The sequence below is a fragment of the Pelodiscus sinensis genome, chromosome 23, assembly GCF_052426305.1.
Source record: "Pelodiscus sinensis isolate ZL-2025 chromosome 23, ASM5242630v1, whole genome shotgun sequence".
In the NCBI taxonomy this organism is placed as follows: Eukaryota; Metazoa; Chordata; order Testudines; family Trionychidae; genus Pelodiscus; species Pelodiscus sinensis.
This window is the reverse complement of record NC_143074.1, coordinates 27,463,083-27,482,818: the sequence shown is the minus strand read 5'-3', so window position 1 is coordinate 27,482,818 and position 19,736 is coordinate 27,463,083. Positions and strand designations below refer to the sequence as shown.

At 43.6% G+C, this 19,736-nt stretch overlaps 1 protein-coding gene across 2 annotated transcripts in view; it reads left to right on the top strand.

The window, feature by feature from the left end:
- Positions 1-19,736, top strand: part of GARNL3 (GTPase activating Rap/RanGAP domain like 3) — a 201,652-nt gene that overhangs the window by 143,095 nt on the left and 38,821 nt on the right. For both annotated transcript variants that reach the window (XM_075905774.2, XM_075905772.2), the window contains 4 exons: positions 372-470; positions 15,929-16,045; positions 16,606-16,781; positions 17,134-17,292. In XM_075905774.2, the coding sequence (XP_075761889.1) occupies positions 372-470; positions 15,929-16,045; positions 16,606-16,781; positions 17,134-17,292 (551 nt within the window). The remainder of the gene's footprint in view (positions 1-371; positions 471-15,928; positions 16,046-16,605; positions 16,782-17,133; positions 17,293-19,736) is intronic.

Sequence of the window (19,736 nt, the reverse complement as noted above, 5' to 3'; positions counted from 1 at the left end):
TGATGCTTCCACTGAGCCTGCCATCCACAGGTGGCTGTGCACCATTTATATACCCATGCCACCCTGTTTTCTCCCTAGCACTGATTTGGTGATTCTGTTCTCCTCCCCGAAAAGCTATATATGGCATTTGATTTAGATGCATGATATTGGGGGTAATTGATTCTTAGCTCAAACTTTCTAAAATCTGTTCCTTTCAGCCTCTGCTCTTGCTTTATGAATCACATCAGTGGTAATGCCTTCTAAGAAAGAATGGCCATCTTTGGCACTGTATATAAAGTAGCAGTCTGCAAGTTTTTGTTAAAACCACTGGTCAGCAAATTGTGGTTTCCAAAATGTGTTCTAATGAGGGGGGGGGAATGTTTCCTTTCAAGATGGCCAGTCGTCAGTGCAAGTATTTGACAAAACTCTCCAGGTGAAACAGATGCATGTGCTGGAAGCTTTGGACCTTTTGATTACCAGAGCAGACAAAGGTAGGGTTCCTTGCCTTTTGGTTCTAATATGAATGTGGCTGGCACACTATTACTCTACTTATATCTCAGTAAAAGGCAGCAATTTATGCTCTTGCCCTTTCAGAATGCTCTTTGTTACTAATTCTCTTTTAAAAGCCCCTCCCCCATTTCTACTGTATTTATTCCTGGATCCAGGCCCACTGTTGGGGAGGTGGGGGTGGGGAAGGGCCACGGGGCAAAGAAGGCAACTGCCCCAGGCAACTGCCACTGAGGACTGGCTGCTCTGGCCCTTCCCCTTCCACTCAAGGCCTCGGCCCTTCCAGGAGTATGGATAGAGCTGGCCTCCCTCCCACACTTGCCCTGGTGCCTGGCAAATCTGTTAGCTCGCCTGCCTGGGTCTCTCACCTTTCACTGCCTTCTTGCATCCATACCCAGATGAATTTATTTGACTATTTCCAATCCAGAAGTATGTGAACACGTTTACTAGTCATTACTGGTGGAAGACAAAGTCCAAATAACTGAAGTTATGAGACAGTCATTGCATTTATACATGACTTTGGAGCTCCTAGAAGCGTGAATGTACGCCACCAAATCTATAACACAGCAGAAACTGCTTTTCCTTTGATGAGGAAATCCTCTTAGTTTTAAGTAATCCCTGCTTGTTGCTAGCATTGACCAAATCCTGCTTGCCTTATTCTTGCAGGCAATCTACTCACTTCAATGAGCAGTAGTCCTCGCACTATTGTACAGGCCTGAAGACTTATTAGAATGGTCCCCCATTCCAGTTGCACTGGTCAGGAAACAAGGGAACTCAAGAGTAGGAGGGGCTTGGTTTCTGTAGTTCTTATACCTGCTAAACTGCAAAGTTAAAATATTTTCTATAGAATTAATATTAAAGTAGGAACAACTTCTTGGCAGTAGCTTAACTACAGCTCATCTTTATTTTAATCCAGCTTTGTCATGAAATCGATACATTTACTTAGTTTCTGTCAATTATAAGAAAGAATGGAGTAATCATGCCTTTTAATGTTATGACAAAATTCTTACTGAGCTCTTCAGTCCATAATCTTATAATAAATAAATATTAATGGGATTCGATATACAGTGGAAAGTGCTTCATACCACAAGTGATTCTATGATTTTATTATACAGGCAGTCCCCGACTTAAGCGGATCCGACTTATGTCGGATCCGCACTTGCGAACGGGGCTTTCTCGCCCCGGAGATCGAGGTGGCGGATTGCTACCTGCGAGCTCCGGGGCGAGAAAGCCCTGTTCGTAAGCTGCTCCGGTGCCCCTGGTCTGCTGGAGACCGTCTCCAGCAGACCAGGGGCACCGGGCGGGTTCCCGCGCTTCTGAGGCTTTGCCAGAGCAAAGCCTCAGAAGCGTGGGAACCCTCCGCGGCTGCAGCTTCAGTCCCGGTGCCTGTGGTCTGCTGGGGACGGTCCCCAGCAGACCACAGGCACCGGGACTGAAGCGGCAGCCACAGCGGGTCCCGCGCCTCTGAGACTTTGCCAGAGCAAAGCCTCAGAGGCACGGCACCCCGCTGCCGCTGCGGCTCTGCTCCCCGTGTCCCTGGTCTGCTGGGGGGGGGAGGGTGCAGCTAGTGTGCCCCCCCCCAGCAGACCAGGCTTTTGTTTTGGACCCTGGGGCAGAGCAGCTGGGGCGCTGCCGATTGGTCCTGCAGCGCCGCTCTGGGCACTACTGGACCAATCCGGCAGCACCCCAGCTGCTCTGCCCCAGGTCCTGATTCAGCCGCTGCTGGTCAGTTTCAGCAGCGGCTGAATCAGGACGCCTGGGGCAGAGCAGATGGGGTGCTGCTGGGTTGGTCCAGTAGCACCGAGGAGCGGAGCTACTGGAGCAACCCAGCAGGACCCCAACTGCTCTGCCCCAGGCGTCCCCAAGTCAGCTTCTGCTGAAACTGACCAGCGCTGACTACAGGAAGCCCGAGGCAGAGTTGCTCTGCCCCGGGCTTCCTGGAATCAGCTGCTGATCAGTTTCAGCAGCAGCTGACTTGGGGACGCCTGGGGTTCTTAAGTTGATTCTGTATGTAAGTCAGAACTGGCGGTCAGTTTCAGCAGCCGCTGAATCTGGACGCCAGTTCCGACTTACATACAGATTCAACTTAAGAACAAACCTACAGTCCCTATCTTGTACGTAACCCAGGGACTGCCTGCCTGTATTATATCCAGTGTAAATTTACCAACAGACGTTACAGTTCAAAGGCATAAGAGAGTCATAGTTGCCTCTTTAGTATTTCATTTTTATATGGTGAAAGTATATAGAAAGATGTAAAGACAGCTAGGGCTTAATGAGGTACATTTCTAAAGTCATTGCAGGGCAAAAGTTGAATTAAGATACGCAACTTCCGCTACATCAGTTGTGTAGCTGATGTCGAAATAGCCCAGTTTGGCTTTTGATGCTGTCTATATAGCAGGAAGTTGAAGGAAATACACTCCTCCTTCAACTTCCCTTACTTCTCGTGAAATTAGGGTTACAGGAGTGGGAGTAAGAAGTCCTCCAGCTCGACATTATTTCAAAATAATGGCTTGCTGTGTAGATCCACACTGTGTTATTTTGAAATAACTCAGTTATTCCGAAATAACGCTGCTGTGTAGACATACCTTCATATTGCTTTGTCATATATATGTTTAGGAATAATACAGGCATATCCATTTAACTAATTTCTAAAGTTAATCTTACTTTATAATGCCCTAAAGTTATATCAAAGTGACCTAAGTGTTGTGCCATGTTGTCCAGGTCTCTGTTATTGTGGATTTTATTTCAGTTAGCATTCTGCTCTGTTGAATAAAGAATCCCTGAGGACAAGAGGAATCTTTTTTCTTTTTTTTTAATTTATAGCTGGTAGTTATCTTTGTTGCTATGAAAACACACATCTTCCTATGAAAGTAGCAGTTCAGAAAAACCTACTCTGCATTAGCCAAAAAAAATTAAAATTAGTTGGTATATTTTTTTTAAAAAGCGTTTTGTTTTTTTTTATTCAGCAGGTTTCTTTTTTTATTCAGCTTATAACCTCTAGTCAACTGGGCAAGGATGAGATGGAAATAGATCTTGGATAGGGTTTAGATGTGATATAGCTTTGTTTTGAAAGGGGATTTTCATACAGAAGAAAATTTTAAAATGCAGCAGATAAAAAAATCTATTTCAGGGCCATATATTTTTTGTAATTATTCATGCCATATATTACCTACTCTCTTGTGGCTGGTGAATTAGTAACCTAAGCATTTCCATTCAGAGACGGCTCATTAAATACAAGTCTTGGTGTATTTGAGTTTTGCCAATGACTTAAAGCAGGACAGGATTTCATCTCTAGTTTTCAGCTTTTGATAATTTTCTACAACTTTCCCTGAAACAAGGAGAACTAAACCTCCCTCTCTCTCTCTTTTTCACTTCCCTAGTCACATAATACCCAACAAAGCCCTCTATCCATATATTTCAAATCTGAGTGCCTTGGATGTGCCGTTTTGGGCAGAGAACATTTTGATTTTATAAAGAAACTTCACTGTTTCTACTACCTGAAATGAAGGCAGAACTGTTCCATTCATGAGCTTCAACAAGATTTAACCCAACCTACACCGCTATTATTGGTGTTTAATCTTCTGTCTAAACTTCATGTCATTAGTCTCCTGGAATAGATATCTATAGTACCTCTAACTATAATAGTAATAGCTGGATGCATAAGCATTGCTTGGTTGGTTATGCCTGCGGATTTAAGGATTTGTGAATGCTTGTTTTGTGTAAGAGTTGTGGTTGCTGGTCAGAGGCCTTAGTGAGGTTGCTAAGGCACACATTTACATAGACTCATAGACTTTAAGGTCAGAAGGGACCATTATGATCATCTAGTCTGACCCCCTGCACAGTGCAGGCCACAGAATCTCAGCCACCCACTCCTAGAGTAATCCTCTCACCTATATCTCAGATATTGAAGCCTTCAAATACTTTGAAGGCCCCAAGATGCAGAGAATCCTCCAGCTGTGATCTGTACCCCATGCTACAGAGGAAGGCGAAAAACCTCCAGGGCCTCTGCCAATCTACCCTGGAGGAAAATTCGTTTCCGACCCCAAATATGGCGATCAGCTAAACCCTGAGCATGTGGGCAAGACTCACCAGCCAGACACCCAGAAAGTTCTCTATAGTAACTCCTTTCATCCCTCCGTTGACCTATTTACCACTGATAATGAATGGTCAATTAGTTACCAAGATCATGTTATCTCATCAAACCATCCCCTTCATAAACCCATCTAGTTTAATCTTGAAGCCAGATAGATCTTTTGCCCCCACTACTTCCCTTGGAAGGCCGTTCCAGAACCTCACTCCTCTAATGGTTAGAAACCTTCGTCTAATCTCAAGGCTAAACTTCCTACTAGCCAGCTTATATCCATTTGTTCTTGTGTCCACATTGGTATTAAGCTTAAATAATTCCTCTCCCTCCCTAGTATTTATCCCTCTAATATATTTAAAGAGTGCAATCATGTCCCCTCTCAGCCTTCATTTGGTTAAAGTAAACAAGCCAAGCTCCTTTAGTCTCCTTTCATAAGACAGGTTTTTCCATTCCTCGGATCATCCTAGTGGCCCTTCTTTGTACCTGTTCCAGTTTGAATTCATCCTTCTTAAACATGGGAGACCAGAACTGCACACAGTATTCCAAATGGGGTCTCACCAATGCTTGTATAATGGCACTAACACCTCCTTATCCCTACTGGAAATACCTCGCCTAATACATTCCCAAGACCGTATTAGCCTTTTTCACGGCCATGTCACAATGGCAGCTCATAGTCATCCTATAATCAACCAGGACTCCGAGGTCCTTCTCCTCCTCTGTTACTTCCAACTGATGTGTCCCCAGCTTATAACTAAAATTCTTGTTATTAATCCCTAAATGCATAACCTTACACTTCTCACTATTAAATTTCATCCTATTGCTATCACTCCAATTTACAAGGTCATCCAGATCTTCCTGTATGATATCCTGATCCTTTTCTGAATTGGCAATAGCTCCCAACTTTGTGTCATCTGCAAATTTTATCAGGACAATTCCACTTTTGGTGCCCAGGTCAGTGATAAAAAGATTAAATAAAATTGGCCCCAAAACTGATCCCTGAGGAACTCCGCTAGTAACCTTTCTCCAACCTAAGAGTTCACCTTTCAGTATGACCCACTGTAGTCTCCCCTTTAACCAGTTGCTTATCTACCTCTCAACTTTCATATTAATCCCTATCTTTTCCAATTTAACCAATAATTCCCCATGTGGTACTGTATCAAATGCCTTACTAAAGTTGAGGTAGATTAGATCCACTGCATTTCCTTTATCTAAAAAATCTGTTACTTTCTCAAAAAAGGAGATCAGGTTGGTTTGGCACGATCTACCTTTTGTAAAACCATGTTGTAATTTGTCCCAATTGCCATTAGCCTCAATGTCTCTAACTACTTTCTCCTTCAAAATTTTTTCCAAGATCTTGCATACTGCAGATGTCAAACTAACAGGCCTATAGTTACCCGGGTCGCTTTTTTTCCCCCTTTCTTAAAAATAGGAACTATATTAGCAATTCTCCAGTCAAATGGTACAACCCCTGAGTTTAGAGATTTATTACAAATTTTTGCTAATGGACTTGCAATTTCATGTGCCAGTTCCTTTAATATTCTTGGATGAAGATTATCTGGGCCCCCTGATTTACTCCCATTAAGCTGTTCAAGTTTGGCTTTTACCTCAGATATGGTAATATCTACCTCCTTATCCTTAGTCCCATTTGTTATGTTACCATTATCCCTAAGCTCTTCATTAGCCTCATTAAAGACTGAAGCAAAGTATTTGTTTAGATATTGGGCCATTCCTAGATTATTCTTATCCTCCACTCCATCCTTAGTAATTAGTGGTCCTACTTCTTCTTTTTTTGTTTTTTTCCTATTTATATGGCTATAAAACCTTTTACTATTGGTTTTAATTCCCTTTGTAAGGTCCAACTCTACCTGACTTTTAGCCTCTCTCACTTTGTCCCTACATGCTCTAACCTCAATAAGGTAGCTTTCTTTACTGATCCCTCCCATTTTCCACTCCTTATATGCTTTCTGCTTTTTCTTAATCACCTCTCTGAGATGCTTGCTCATCCAGCTTGGTCTAACACATCTGCCTATAAATTTTTTCCCTTTTCTTGGGATACAGGCTTCTGACAGCTTCTGCAACTTTAACTTAAAATAATTCCAGGCCTCCTCCACCTCAAGATCCATAATTTCTTTAGTCCAATCAACTTCCCTAACTAATTTCCTTAATTTATTAAAGTTAGCCCTTTTGAAATCAAAAACCCTAGTCTCAGATTTATTTTTGTTTATCCTTCCATTTAATTTGAACTGAATTAACTCATGATCACTCGAGCCAAGGTTGTCCCTTACAACCATTTCATCTATGAGGTCCTCGCTACTCACCAAAATCAAATCTAAAATAGCATCCTCCCTTGTTGGTTCAGCAACTACTTGATAAAGGAATTCATCAGCTATCACATCTAGGAAAATCTGAGCCCTATTATTATTACTAGCACTTGTTCTCCAGTCAATATCTGGAAAGTTGAAATCTCCCATGATTACGCAGTTTCCATAAGTATTTACTTCATTAAAAACATTAAAGAGATCTCTATCCATATCCAGATTGGATCCTGGTGGCCTGTAATACACCCCAACCACTATCCCAGGGGAGGATCTGATAGTTTTTTTTTCCAATGTGATTTTTGCCCAAACAGACTCTGTCTTCTCCATTCCATCACTTTTTATTTCTTTACAATCTACCTCACCTTTGATATACAATGCGGCTCCACCACCTTTACCCTTATTTCTGTCTTTCCTAAACAGCACATACCCTTCAATACCTGTACTCCAGTCATGCCTTGTATTCCACCATGTTTCTGTTATCCCTATAATATCTGGGTTCACTTCCTGGACCAATAGCTCTAGTTCCTCCATTTTGTTACCTAGGCTCTTCGCATTGGTGTACAAACATCTTAATTTTTGCTGTTTGGCCTCACTCACATTCTTTACCCTATTTGGCACGGACATTGTACCTCCAATATGACCTATTAGACTAGTATCCACACTACCCTTTTTCATGTACATTTTCCTATCCCCAGCTATATCCTTTCTTTCTTCGTTTTCCTCCCTCTCAGTTTTAAAATCCAGTGTAGAGATTACCTAGACATCTCCCAACCATCTCCCCCAAGTTCCTAGTTTAAATCTCTCTGAATCATTTGAGCCAGCCTCCATCCTAGAAGTCTATTTCCCTCCCTACTTAGGTGAAGTCCATCCCGAGAGAACAGTCCTCTGTCCATAAATGCCTCCCAGTGACCATACATCCCAAAGCCCTCCTTATAGCACCACTGCCTAAGCCACCTATTGATCATCATAATCCTGTCACATCTTAGTTGCCCTTCTCTAGGAACAGGCAGAATCCCACTAAAGATCATCTGAGCCTCAGTTTCCTTGAGCGTCCTCCCCAGCCTAGCATAGTCTCCCTTAATTCGTTCCAGCGAGAATCTAGCCGTATCATTTGTTCCTACATGAAGGATGATCAATGGATTCCTTCCTGCTCCCTTAATAATCCTCTTCAACCTCATTCCACATCCCGTATCTTAGCACCTGGCAGACAGCACACCCTTCTAATCTCTGGATCAGCTCTGGTTACAGGCCTATCTATTTTTCTCAATAAGGAGTCCCCAATCACGTAGACCTGCCTTTTCCTAGTGAAAGTGCGATTCTCTGGTCCATCTCCTGCCTTCTCTGGCTGCAAGTCCTTGCCATTCCTGTTTTCCCTCTTTAACCCATCCTGTATCCTCCTGATGCTCATTATTGGTGTTGTCTCCATTAACTCTTCCCCTTTATCTATGGGACTAGCCACTCTTCTCTTCTTCCTTACCCTTCTATCTTCATTATCTACCTGCTGTACCCCTTCTTCATTCTCCAGCTCCACATACCTGTTCTTGAGCTCTATTTTTCCTTCACTGACCCATCTTTTCCTCTGCCTGGTTCTCTTAGTCACATGCTTCCACTGTCCATTTTCTTCGCCCAGCAGTCCCCCCTCTGAGGCCCTTGATCCTGCTTCCATCTGCATATCTAACCTTTCCCTTCAGCCACATCATGCCTTTGCTCCATCATCTGCTCAAACCCCCTTCTAAACTCGACCAGAGTTTCCACCTGCATCTCCAGTCCTCAGATCTTTTTTTCCATCAGCTCTATCAGGCGGCACGTCATGCAAACAAAACTCCTTTCGGGTACCCCCTCCAGAATCATGTACATACCGCAGCTACCACATCCAATCCTCCTCCTCGTGTTCTCTACTACTTGGGCCATGGCCACTACTGCCTCTGTGTTTTATCTACTTTTCTCACCAAAATCCTATTAGTCCGGTGAACACAAAAAAAAACCCCAAAACACCCCCTCCACAGCAAAAACAAACCCCAAACAAGTCCCAATATCCAGACTCCCCTTACAAACTCCCACTCAAACTCCCCTGTTTACAGCTCTGTTTGCTGGCTCCTGTACCGCTGCAGCTATCTACTTCATTCACTTAGATGTAATTCAGTTGTTGGCAACTGTCTGCTGGCTGTCAGGAGCTAACAAAATGAGCAATTACTACTATCAAAGCCTGACATGTAAAAGAAAATCGAGTCCCTCTTTGATACATGCAAAACATTTGAGAAATGTTTGCATTTTACACAGTTTGGAAGGGGTGGTTAACTGCCATTGATAGTGATTTTTTTTCTGTATTCACATTTGTTTAATTTTGTTTTTTCACCCAGCCTTGTGTTTGATAGCTGCCAATAAATATCTAGGAATGTTATTTTATAGCTCTGTATTAATTGGCTTGATCTTAAGAGTTGTCAGTCACTGTTCTTTTATTTCTGTCTCACACCTGTGTGTCTGTCCTCTGACGCCAAGATATAACAAGTGTTGTAGAATTCATAAGCACGTATGGCGTCAGAGGACAGAGACACAGGTGAGAGACAGAAATAAAAGAAATGTAGGAAGACTCTTCAATCATAATTGTTATTTAATTAGTGTTTTACTAAGTCAATATAGTGCTTATATCACTCGGTATTTGAGAGAGGTTGTTGTCTATCTGTCAGTCCGTTTGTTCAAGAACTCCTAAATGATAAAAAGTAGGACCACCACATTTGGTATGCAGCTTCCTCTTCTCCTAACTTAAAGCAAGGTCAGGGTTTGGTTGTCTGGGGGAAGGGGAGAATTGAAGATCATACAAAAAATAGACAGAATCACCAGGCAGGTGAAAGGGGTATTGCCCCACCCCTGAGCCTCCCACCCCCCCCCCAAGCGCCCTTTAGGGTGGGTGGATGGGGGCTGCAACTCCGCAACCCCATTCATATAAGGACATTGCAGGCTTTTCCCCTTTATCAGGGAGTGAGAGGAAAGTGTACAGTTTGCTGCATTACTCACTCTGGCTCGGTAATGCAATGGGCAGACAAACCTGAACCTTTCCTCGTCAGGGGACATACATCCCTCTCCCAGCTGTGCCCGCTGGAGCAGCCTCAGCCATGGAGAGGCGCTTCTTACCTGGCTTCAAGATGCTGTGGTGAGAGAGGTCTAGGATTGTCCTCTCTCTTCCCAAAACAGCCTGCATACTGAACCCCTTATCTCCAAACCCACCCCACAGCAATCATTTAAATGAAGTAAAAACAAAAATTAATTGAGTTAACTCAAGCAATGCCAGGTAAATCTTCTATTTATTCATATTTATCTGAATAATAATTAATAATAAACATGGAGACCTGGGAGAAGGGTCAGAAATTGGAGAGGGCATAGGTGAAATAGAGGAGCCAAAGGAAGATACAAGACAGAATGGGGGGAATCAAATGAATATCTTAGATGTCTGTATACAAAGGTGAGAATTATGGGGACTAATCAGGAAGAACTCATAATCCTAGAAAATAAACACAACCATGACATAGTTGGCATTACAGAGACTTGATGAGATAATGTACATGACTGGAATATTGGTATGGAAGGTTATAGCTTGTTCAGGGAGGACAGGTAGGGAAAAAAGAGAAAGTATTGCCTTACATATTAAAAATGTATACACTGGAGAGAGAATGGGGTCTAGCCACTGCCCTAGTCTTTGTGTACTTAGATATATTCTTGAGGTACAGAATCTTAGTCTAGCTTCCATCCAGAGAACAGGAACCTACTGTCTAGTTGCCTAGCCACTGTGGATACAGAATTGAACTTAAGGCTAACCCATGCTTAAAAACACTCTTCCAAAAGTCCAGCTCAAGAGGACCTGTTTTCTGGTTTACTATTTTAACTCAGAAGTCTTGTAACAGTTGTGAAGCATATAATACAGAGAGAAATATTACCTAGAGTCCCGACTGGGGGGCTATATGAGTCAGGGACATTTCCCAGGCTTTCCCTGCTGCTGGGGAATCTAGCCCATAGCAGCATCGGGAGGCGTTTCCTGTTGGGAGAGCAAGTAAGCAGCTGGGGGCCGGGTGGAGGCAGACAAGTGGCATGCAGTTTAGCTGGGCCAGACATGAGCTCAGGAAACTGACAAGCCACTCAGCTGGGCTTTGGGGGAAATGGGGAGCCAGGAAGCCCAGTATGGGAGCAGCAGCAGAGGGCCTGAAATGACCCCCCTGATCTGGAAAAATCCCTCATCTGGGACCAGTGAGGTCCAGAGGGTGCCAGACCAGGGAGGTACAACCCTTATCCCAAGTCTGCTCCTGCACCATCCCTCTTGGCCAGACACTACCCCTGCTGGACAGACTTTGCACCCTCCCCTCCTGGACAGACACCTACCCGTAGTCCATTGCTGCACACTCCCTCTTGGCCAGTCACCCTCCCTCCTGGCCAGGCACCCTACCCACAGTTGGCTCCTGAATCCACAGTTGCTCCTGCACCCTTCCTCCTGGTCACACACCCGCCTCCCAGACTGCTTCTACACCCTGCCATACATCCAGACCTCTCAACCTCTCCCTCCTCTGCCCCCCACTTTCTCCCAGATCCTGCACCCCATTCCTGTTCCACTCACTGGCAGCCTTGTCACACGCACTGAACCCTTCATTGTTGTCCCCACCCCAGAATTTAGGGGGGTCCATAAAATCCACCAGAAAAGTAAATCTGACCTATAGGAAGACCTGAACATCACTCCTCTATGTCACTTACCCTCCTCACCCATTGGAGCTGGAACACCAGAGGATTTTCAGTTGGGGGCCATCTCAGTGAGGGTTGGGGGTTTTGGGAGGTGTTCTTTTGCTTTTCACTTATGTGGTCCCCAACTGCTTTATCTGTGGATCAATGGCCCCGACCTAAAAAAGGTTCCCTGCCATAAGTAAAGAAAACATTGAAATCTTTTGTATCGGACATAAATTAATATTTTACTTTATTTAAAATCAAATTTGATGAACTAGCATGAGAAAGTTAAAACACTTAATCTGTTTAATAATTTAAATTAAACCGTTCTCCCCAGCTGCAGCACTAGCAAAATGGCTCAGGCGTAATTATGTAATTAACAGTGAGTTTCCATTAGCAACTAGGGTTCCGCAGAAAGGTTTACATTGAGCCAGGTGGTCCAAAGGCCAAAAAAGTTGAGAACCACTAAAATAGAGGCACTCCTGGCCTCTCCCTCCAAGAGACCGGCCCAGGATCCCTGCTGCTCCACAAGAGCCCACAGAGAGATCAGGTCTGTTACCACGGCAGTGAAATCACCATGTCACTCCGGTGTGAATGATGGACAGACTCTTTGTGCGTCTTCCTCATCTAAGCAGTTGATGATTTAAACAGAATGTTAAGATGCCACATGAAAACACTTGGTGCATCCACAGCGAGGCAGGATGTATCCTCTGTCTCCAAATAGGATTGTTATGACTTGTGTGTCTGGGTTAACAAGCCTTTTGTGAGCTCTGTGAAGAGGTGAGATGTTTTGACTTCCAGTTTCAAGGCATTTGTTCTTTTGTCTTTCGACTGCACATTGCCTACACCTGAATGGAGTTAGCTGTGACAACACATTTCTGAGTAATTCTGACACACAAAGTGAAACCTGTGCTAAAGACCCCACATCCAGTGTGAGAAAGTGCTGGTGTCAGAAGAAGTCAATTCAAAGTCTCTCCAATTTTCTTCAAAGATCGCCTCTACCAGGCAGTGGGGCTTTTACTGATTGGTCCCTTATATTTTTGAAAGGTGACTAAATGTTAACTGGGTCTTCTTGGGTAATGTCAGCAGCTTGCTTTGGGCCCAATCCTAGCTTAAAGTTTAAATTGGATCAGGCCCTTTGTAAGCAGGTTGGGAAGTGGTCTCATTTGGCAATTATTATTAGGTATTGTTTACATAATGTAGGCATTGTCATCATGGTATTGACATATACATTTCTCAGTAGCTTAAAATATAAAATAGCCCAGACCCATTGATCTCCATGTTAAATATACCTTGCAAGCAGTGGTACTGAGGGCTACTGACATGGTCTTCTGCACCCTGTAACTGTCATGGTTGTTCAGTATTGTCATTCTGGCTTGTGGAAATGGAGGACAGTTGATAGTTTTGCAGTAACTTCAAAAAATGCAGTTGCAGTACATCTCATTAGGGATGTAAATTCCCATTAATCAGTTAACCAGTTAATGATAGGTCACACTGGAGCTGCTGCCTGCTCCCAGCCCCCCTAGAGTAGCACCTGTCCATAGTCAGTTGGACTCCCCATGGAGAGAGGCTTCTCTGGACACTGGACAGTCCCTGCCTGCAGGGCCCCCTGGATTCCCCACAGGCAGGGGCTGCTCGGGACAAGAACAACCATTGTCTGCAGTGGGGCTGGAGCAGCCCCCTTCCCACAGCAGATGAGGAGCCGATTACCACTTAATTGGAACTGGTAAGCATCATAGTATTCTGATACTGACAGTGATAGAAATGTAGCCGTGTTAGTCTGGTGTAGCTGAAACAAAAAACAGGACTATGCAGCACTTTAAAGACTAACAAGATGGTTTATTAGGTGATGAGCTTTCGTGGGCCAGACCCACTTCCTCAGATCAAATGGTGGAAGAAAATTGTCACAACCATTTATACCAAAGGATACAATTAAAAAAATGAACACATATGAAAAGGACAAATCAAATTTCAGAACAGAAGGGAAATAGGGGGGAGGGGAGGTAAATGTTTGTGAGCTAATGATATTAGAGGTGATAATTGGGGAAGCTGTCTTTGTAATGGGTAAGATAATTAAAGTCTTTATTCAAACTTAGGCGTAAAGTGTCGAATTTAAGCATGAATGACAGTTCAAAGGATTCTCTTTCATGTATAGTCTTAAAAGGCCTTTGAAGCAGGATGCAGGTAATCAAGTTGTTGAGACAATGTCCTTTCTGGTTGAAATGGCAAGAAACTGTTTTTCCTTTGTGATCCTGTCTAATATCTGTTTTGTGGGCATTGATCCTTTGGCGAAGTGTCTGAGACGTTTGTCCGATGTACATAGCAGACAGACACTTTTGGCACATGATAGCATAAATTATATTTCTGGATGCGCAGGGAATATGTGTTCTTATCTTATAACTCACTTGGTTAGGTCCAATAATGGCATCAGCAGAGTGAATATGTGGCCAAAACTGGCAACGGGGCTTGTTGCAAGGGAAGGTACCAGGGTTGGTATTAGTGTGGTATTTCCTGTGGTTGTTGGTAAGAATCATCTTGAGGTTAGGTGGTTGTCTATAGGAGACTATGGGTCTGTCTCCCAGAGCCTCTCAGAGTTTAGTATCCTGTTCCAGTATAGGCTGTAGTTTATTGATAACGTGTTGGACAGGTTTAAGTTGGGGGCTGTAGGTGATGACAAGTGGTGTTCTATTGTTGGTTTTCTTGGGTCTGTCTTGAAGTAGATGGTTTCTAGGTATTCGTCTGGCTCTTTCAATTTGCTTTTTTATTTCTCCGGGTGGGTAGTTGAGGTTTATAAATGCTTGGTAGAGATCCTGAAGTTTCTGGTCTCTGTCAGTGGGATTAGAGCAGATGCGGTTGTATTGAAGGGCTTGGCTATAGATGATGCATCGTATGGTATGTTCTTGATGGGAGCTGGAAGCATGTAGGTAACTGTATGAGTCAGTAGGTTTTCTATAGAGAGTGGTGTCTAATTTTCCATTGCTGATTTGTACTGTGGTGTCCAGGAAATGGATCTCTCATGTAGAATGGTCCAGGCTGAGATTGATGGTGGGGTATAGGTTGTTAAAATCTCTGTGGAATGTCTCCAGTGTTTCTTGGCCATGTGTCCAGATCATAAAGATGTCATCGATGTAGCGTAAGTAGAGAAGAGGTAAAAGGGGACGGTAGTTGAGGAAACGTTCTAGGTCAGCCATAAAGATATTAGCAGACTGTGGGGCCATGCGTATACCCATGGCTGTGCCGCTGATCTGGAGGTATAAGTTGTTCTCAAACTGGAAATAATTGTGGGTGAGAACTCCCGTTACTTTAATTATCTTATCCATTACAAAGATAGCTTCCCCAATTATCACCTCTAATATCATTAGCTCACAGACATTTACCTCTCCCCTCACCCATCCACCTTCTGTTCTGAAATTTGATTTGTCCTTTTCATATGTGTTCATTTTTTTAATTGTATCCTTTGGTATATATAGTTGTGACAATTTTCTTCCACTATTTGATCTGAGGAAGTGGGTCTGACCCACGAAAGCTCATCACCTAATAAACCATCTTGTTAGTCTTTAAAGTGCTACACAGTCCTGTTTTTTGTTTCTGATACTGACAGTATTCTGAAGAGCCACAGCTGCCATAGGCTAAATAACCATTGTAGTTGGTTCAAAGTGCAGTGGGGCGCTTTTTTTTTTTTTAATCTACTGCTTTTCCTTCTATATACATGATCTTCAAACATCTTATGACAGGTGTTGGGGACTGAAGATTTTAGCATTGGCAGTGAGTGTTGTTTTCATTTCTGCAGTGGGAATATGACCCCTTTGGCATAAATTTGTTTAAATTATCACATTTTAAGATCACCCGCCATTGATCCAGTAAATTTAGACTCACTTGGATTATTTCCAAACAGAGGGGTAATGCTTTGATCTTGTGCGGTAATTTGCATTAGTTCTTCGTTGATTTTCATTATGTTATAATAATCCTGGTCTCGTTTTCTCACCTCCTTTTCCATTACTTTGTTTTCTATTATGGAACTAGGTGGAGGGAAACCCATGCTATTGATTTGAAGGAATTCTTTTATTTCTTGTATTGGCTACCATGTTTCAGATTTAATTTCATACCATGACAGTTTGCTTATCAGCTCAGGCACTCTTAATCTGGTAGCAGAGCTGCATAATGTAAGCAGGATTCACAGGCATTGTTTTCCTTCCAAGCATATTCCCACTCATCTCCAAAGAAGACTAGAGAGAGTTGTCTCTTATCTTCATAAATGTTGTGATGTATGTGCAGATTTGACATTTGTTCTGTTTTTTAATTTGTTAATTCCCTGACTCTCCCCTGTCCCTAACAGGGAAGGACTCTCGTCTCCTTGTCTTCAGGATGAGTGCTGTACAAAATGAGGTGGAAGTAAAGCAGATGGCAAAGAGCAAATATGATTGCAGAGAAAACAAACTTGAGAAAACAAAAGGTAATTTGAGTCTCATTTACCAAAAGACCCAGTTAGGGTGCTGGACTAGAAGCTGCCAAAGGTCCCATTGGCTCCCCTGTAGATGTTAGAGCAACTGATACTTAGTCTTCCCCCTCTGGGCAGTGCGTTGAAATCCTGAGTTTAGATTGTATGTGAAAATAAATTTGGGCTAATCCCAGTTTCCATTTGTGCACTTCACAAAAATACCACATGACTTTTTCGTTTTTATCTGGGAGAAGTTCTGAGGCAGAATAGATATATTTCAAGAAGGATTGAAGGACTCTGGCATAGCTATGTGTGGAGGCCCAGGACTGGAATAACTGGGCAATGTTGCCTGTCAGACTTGGTGCATTGGTAGAATTGTGTAAATTCGTAGTTCTGGGAATAGCAAGGAGTTGCACCTTATTTTTGAGTTCTATTGGAAAAACTGAGGACATTTCTAGATGGACAGCAACAGAATATTATGGGGTAGGCTTGAGATGCATACTGCCTTGGGTGCAAGCCTATGCATTGAATTGTCCACTTCAAGACAAAATTATTCATTTGCATTATCTCCTTAGGCTGTCATTTGTATGCCATTAATACACACCATAGCAGTGAACTAAGAATTGTTGCAGCTATTCGGAACAAACTGCTCCTCATCACAAAGAAAAACAATCAAGGCAACAGTTTAACCAGCATCTCTTTGATGTCACCGCTGTCTGACTCACCAGTAGAGGAATTCCAGTACATCAGGGTATGCTTGAGACAGATCATTCATTAACAATTATCTTCTCTCACACTGGGCAGGAGACACCTGGTCATGGAAGGGCACATATCTTGCCTTTCTAAATGCCATGTTTGGTTCAGTTGAGAGGCCCAACAGCAGTGATGGGAAATCCCACTCTATGTGCTGAAACAAAAATCTTCCGCTTTTTTAAATTTGGTTCTTGTTTGCCGGAGAAACAGGTCTGTGTACAGCCTGTCTACCCCCTAGCGCAGCTCCCTGGGCATCACCTGCAGTACAAACAATTTATAGTGAGAGTATGAAAAGTAGAATAATTCCTTCAATTTATTTCCATCTTAATGTAACGTCATTTCTGTTACAGGAGATTTGTCTCTCTGACCCTCCAGTGATCATGACTCTGGTGGATGGACCGACTGGAGACAATGACAATATGATCTGTGTAGCATATCGTCATCAGTTTGATTTAGTTAATGAGAGTACTGGGGAGTCCTACCGGTTACATCAAGTTGAAGCAAGCAGGGTAAGTTCTCAGCATTAAGGCAGAGTGTGCTAGCTTAACCACATCTGGCACCATAAAAGTCTGTATAGTTTTCCTTGAGCCCACTTTGACTTACACCAGCTTCCTTTGAGCACCAGTTTGGGAGGTTCATGGCTTTTCGTTGCTCCCAGTCTGCCTGAGACCTGAGTTCTTTCTGGGGTACCTAGTGGTGATTGTCCCTGTGAAAGGCAATCATAAATTAAGACATATAGACTGGTACTCCCAGATACAACACTGGGTGGGCAAAAGCCTTGCATCTCAAAGTCTGGAATATCACCTTTAACAGCAGTAAAGCTTTTTTTCCTAGTTCAAAGAGGGTGAGAGTGTGGGGTGGGGGCCATATATACATGTACTACTATAAGGTAGGTGCATAACTGGCTGGATAACCATTCTCAGAGAGTAGTTATTAACAGTTCACAGTCTTGCTGAAAGGACATAACACAAGTAGGGTTCCACAGTGGTCTGTTTTGGGACCGGTTCTATTCAATATCATCATCAATGATATAGATGATGGCATAGAGAGTATGCTTATTCAGTTTGCAGATACCATCAAGCTGGGAGGGGTTGCAACTGTTTTGGAGGATAGGATCATAATTGAAAATGATCTGGACAAACTGCATAAATGGTCTGAGGTAAATAGGATGAAGTTTAATAAAGACAAATGCAAACTACTCCACATAGGAAGGAACAATCAATTACACGCATAAAGAATGGGAAGTGACTGTCTAGGAAGGAGTACTGCAGAAAGGGAACTAGGGGTCATAGTGGAGCATAAGCTAAATATGAGTCAACAGCGTGACACTGTTGCAAAAAAAGCAACCATGATTCTGGGATGCATTGACAAGAGTGTTATGAGCGAGACACAAGAAGTCATTCTTTCACTCTACACTATGTTGATTAGGTCTCAGTTGGAGGATTATGTCCAGTTCTGGGCACCACATTTCAAGAAAGATGGAGAAATTGGAGAAGATCCAGAGAAGAGTAACAAGAATGATTAAAGGTCTAGAACACATGACCTATGAAGGAAGACTGAAAGAATTGAGCTTATTTAGTTTAGAAAGGAGAAGACTGAGAGGGAATATGATAGTGGTTTTCAGGTATCTAAAAGGGTGTCACAAGGAGGAGGGAGAAAAATTGTTGTCCTTGGTCTCTGAGCATAGGACAAGAAGTAATGGGGTTAAACTGCAGCAAGGGAGGTTTAGGTTGGACACTGGGAAAAACTTCAGTGGTTAAACACTGGAATAAGTTGCCTAGGGAGGTTGTGGAATCTCCATTCTCTGGAGATATTTAAGAGTAGGTTAGACAGACACCTGCCAGGGATGGATGATCTAGACCAGAGGTGGCATTTTGAAGGGGGGCCACTTCACAAATTTCTGAAGTGGTCGCAGGTTGACCCGGAAGGGGCAGGGCCTCGGGTGGAAGGGGCAGGGGCAAGTGCTGTAAAAAAGATGCTGCTTTGTTTTTTACACAACGTAGTGTAGCGGGTTTGACTCACTTTCACGGCTTTTTCCCTCAGGGTGGCCTTTGGGGAGGTAACTGTCTGCTCTGACACTGACATGCCCCCTTTGGGTGAGGTGTTCTCTTCAGGCCACTGCCCTCCGGCAGTGACCACTCCAGTCTAGGTCTGTGCTCCCTTCCGGGGGGGAGTCATTGTTCTTCCTCTGCTCCTCCTCCAGGGTCCTTCCTACTCCCTAGGGCCCCCAGTTCTTCTCCTACTCTGCCTGCCCGGTTGCCTCCTGCAACCCTACCTTGTGGACTTATGGCCTGGGGCTTCCCTGGCTCAAACTCCGCCAGCCTACCGCGGCTGCCTCCTTGCAGCCTGGCCTTTTAGGGCAGCCTCCATGTGAGCCCTGCCCTCCATGACTGTCTCCTTGCTGCCCCTAGGGCCTCAGGCTGGGTAGCCTGGGTTTGCTAGGCTGAAGCCTCTCTCGTTGCAGGCATGCAGGTCCGTCTCCTCCTCCTCCTCCTCCCCCTCCCAGGAGCTGCTCTATATGGCCTCCAGCTGGGCCCTTGTTAGCTGCCTCAGCTGGGCTTCCTCCTGACTCCAAGTCTCAACCCCTTAAAGGGCCAGTACAGGGCTATGCCCTGCCACAAAAGTAATTAATTTTTAGAAATAATTAACTGAATACAACATTATCCAAGTAATATCATAGAAGGCAACACTTGTAAAATTTGTAATAACAACACTAACACTAAACTTTTAGTTACATCAGTAGGGTTGCCAGGTGTCCGGTATTCACCTGGACAGTCCGATATTTTCGCGTCCTGTCTGGTAAAAAAAAATTCAGAGAATACTGGACACCTAAAATGTCCGATATTTTCTGATTTTTTTCCCCAGCCAGGAGGCGAAAATGCCAGGCACCTGGCAACCCTACAGACACTCAGCACCTAGCCTTGTCCCCCTTCCCTCCCCCACCCTGGTCCCC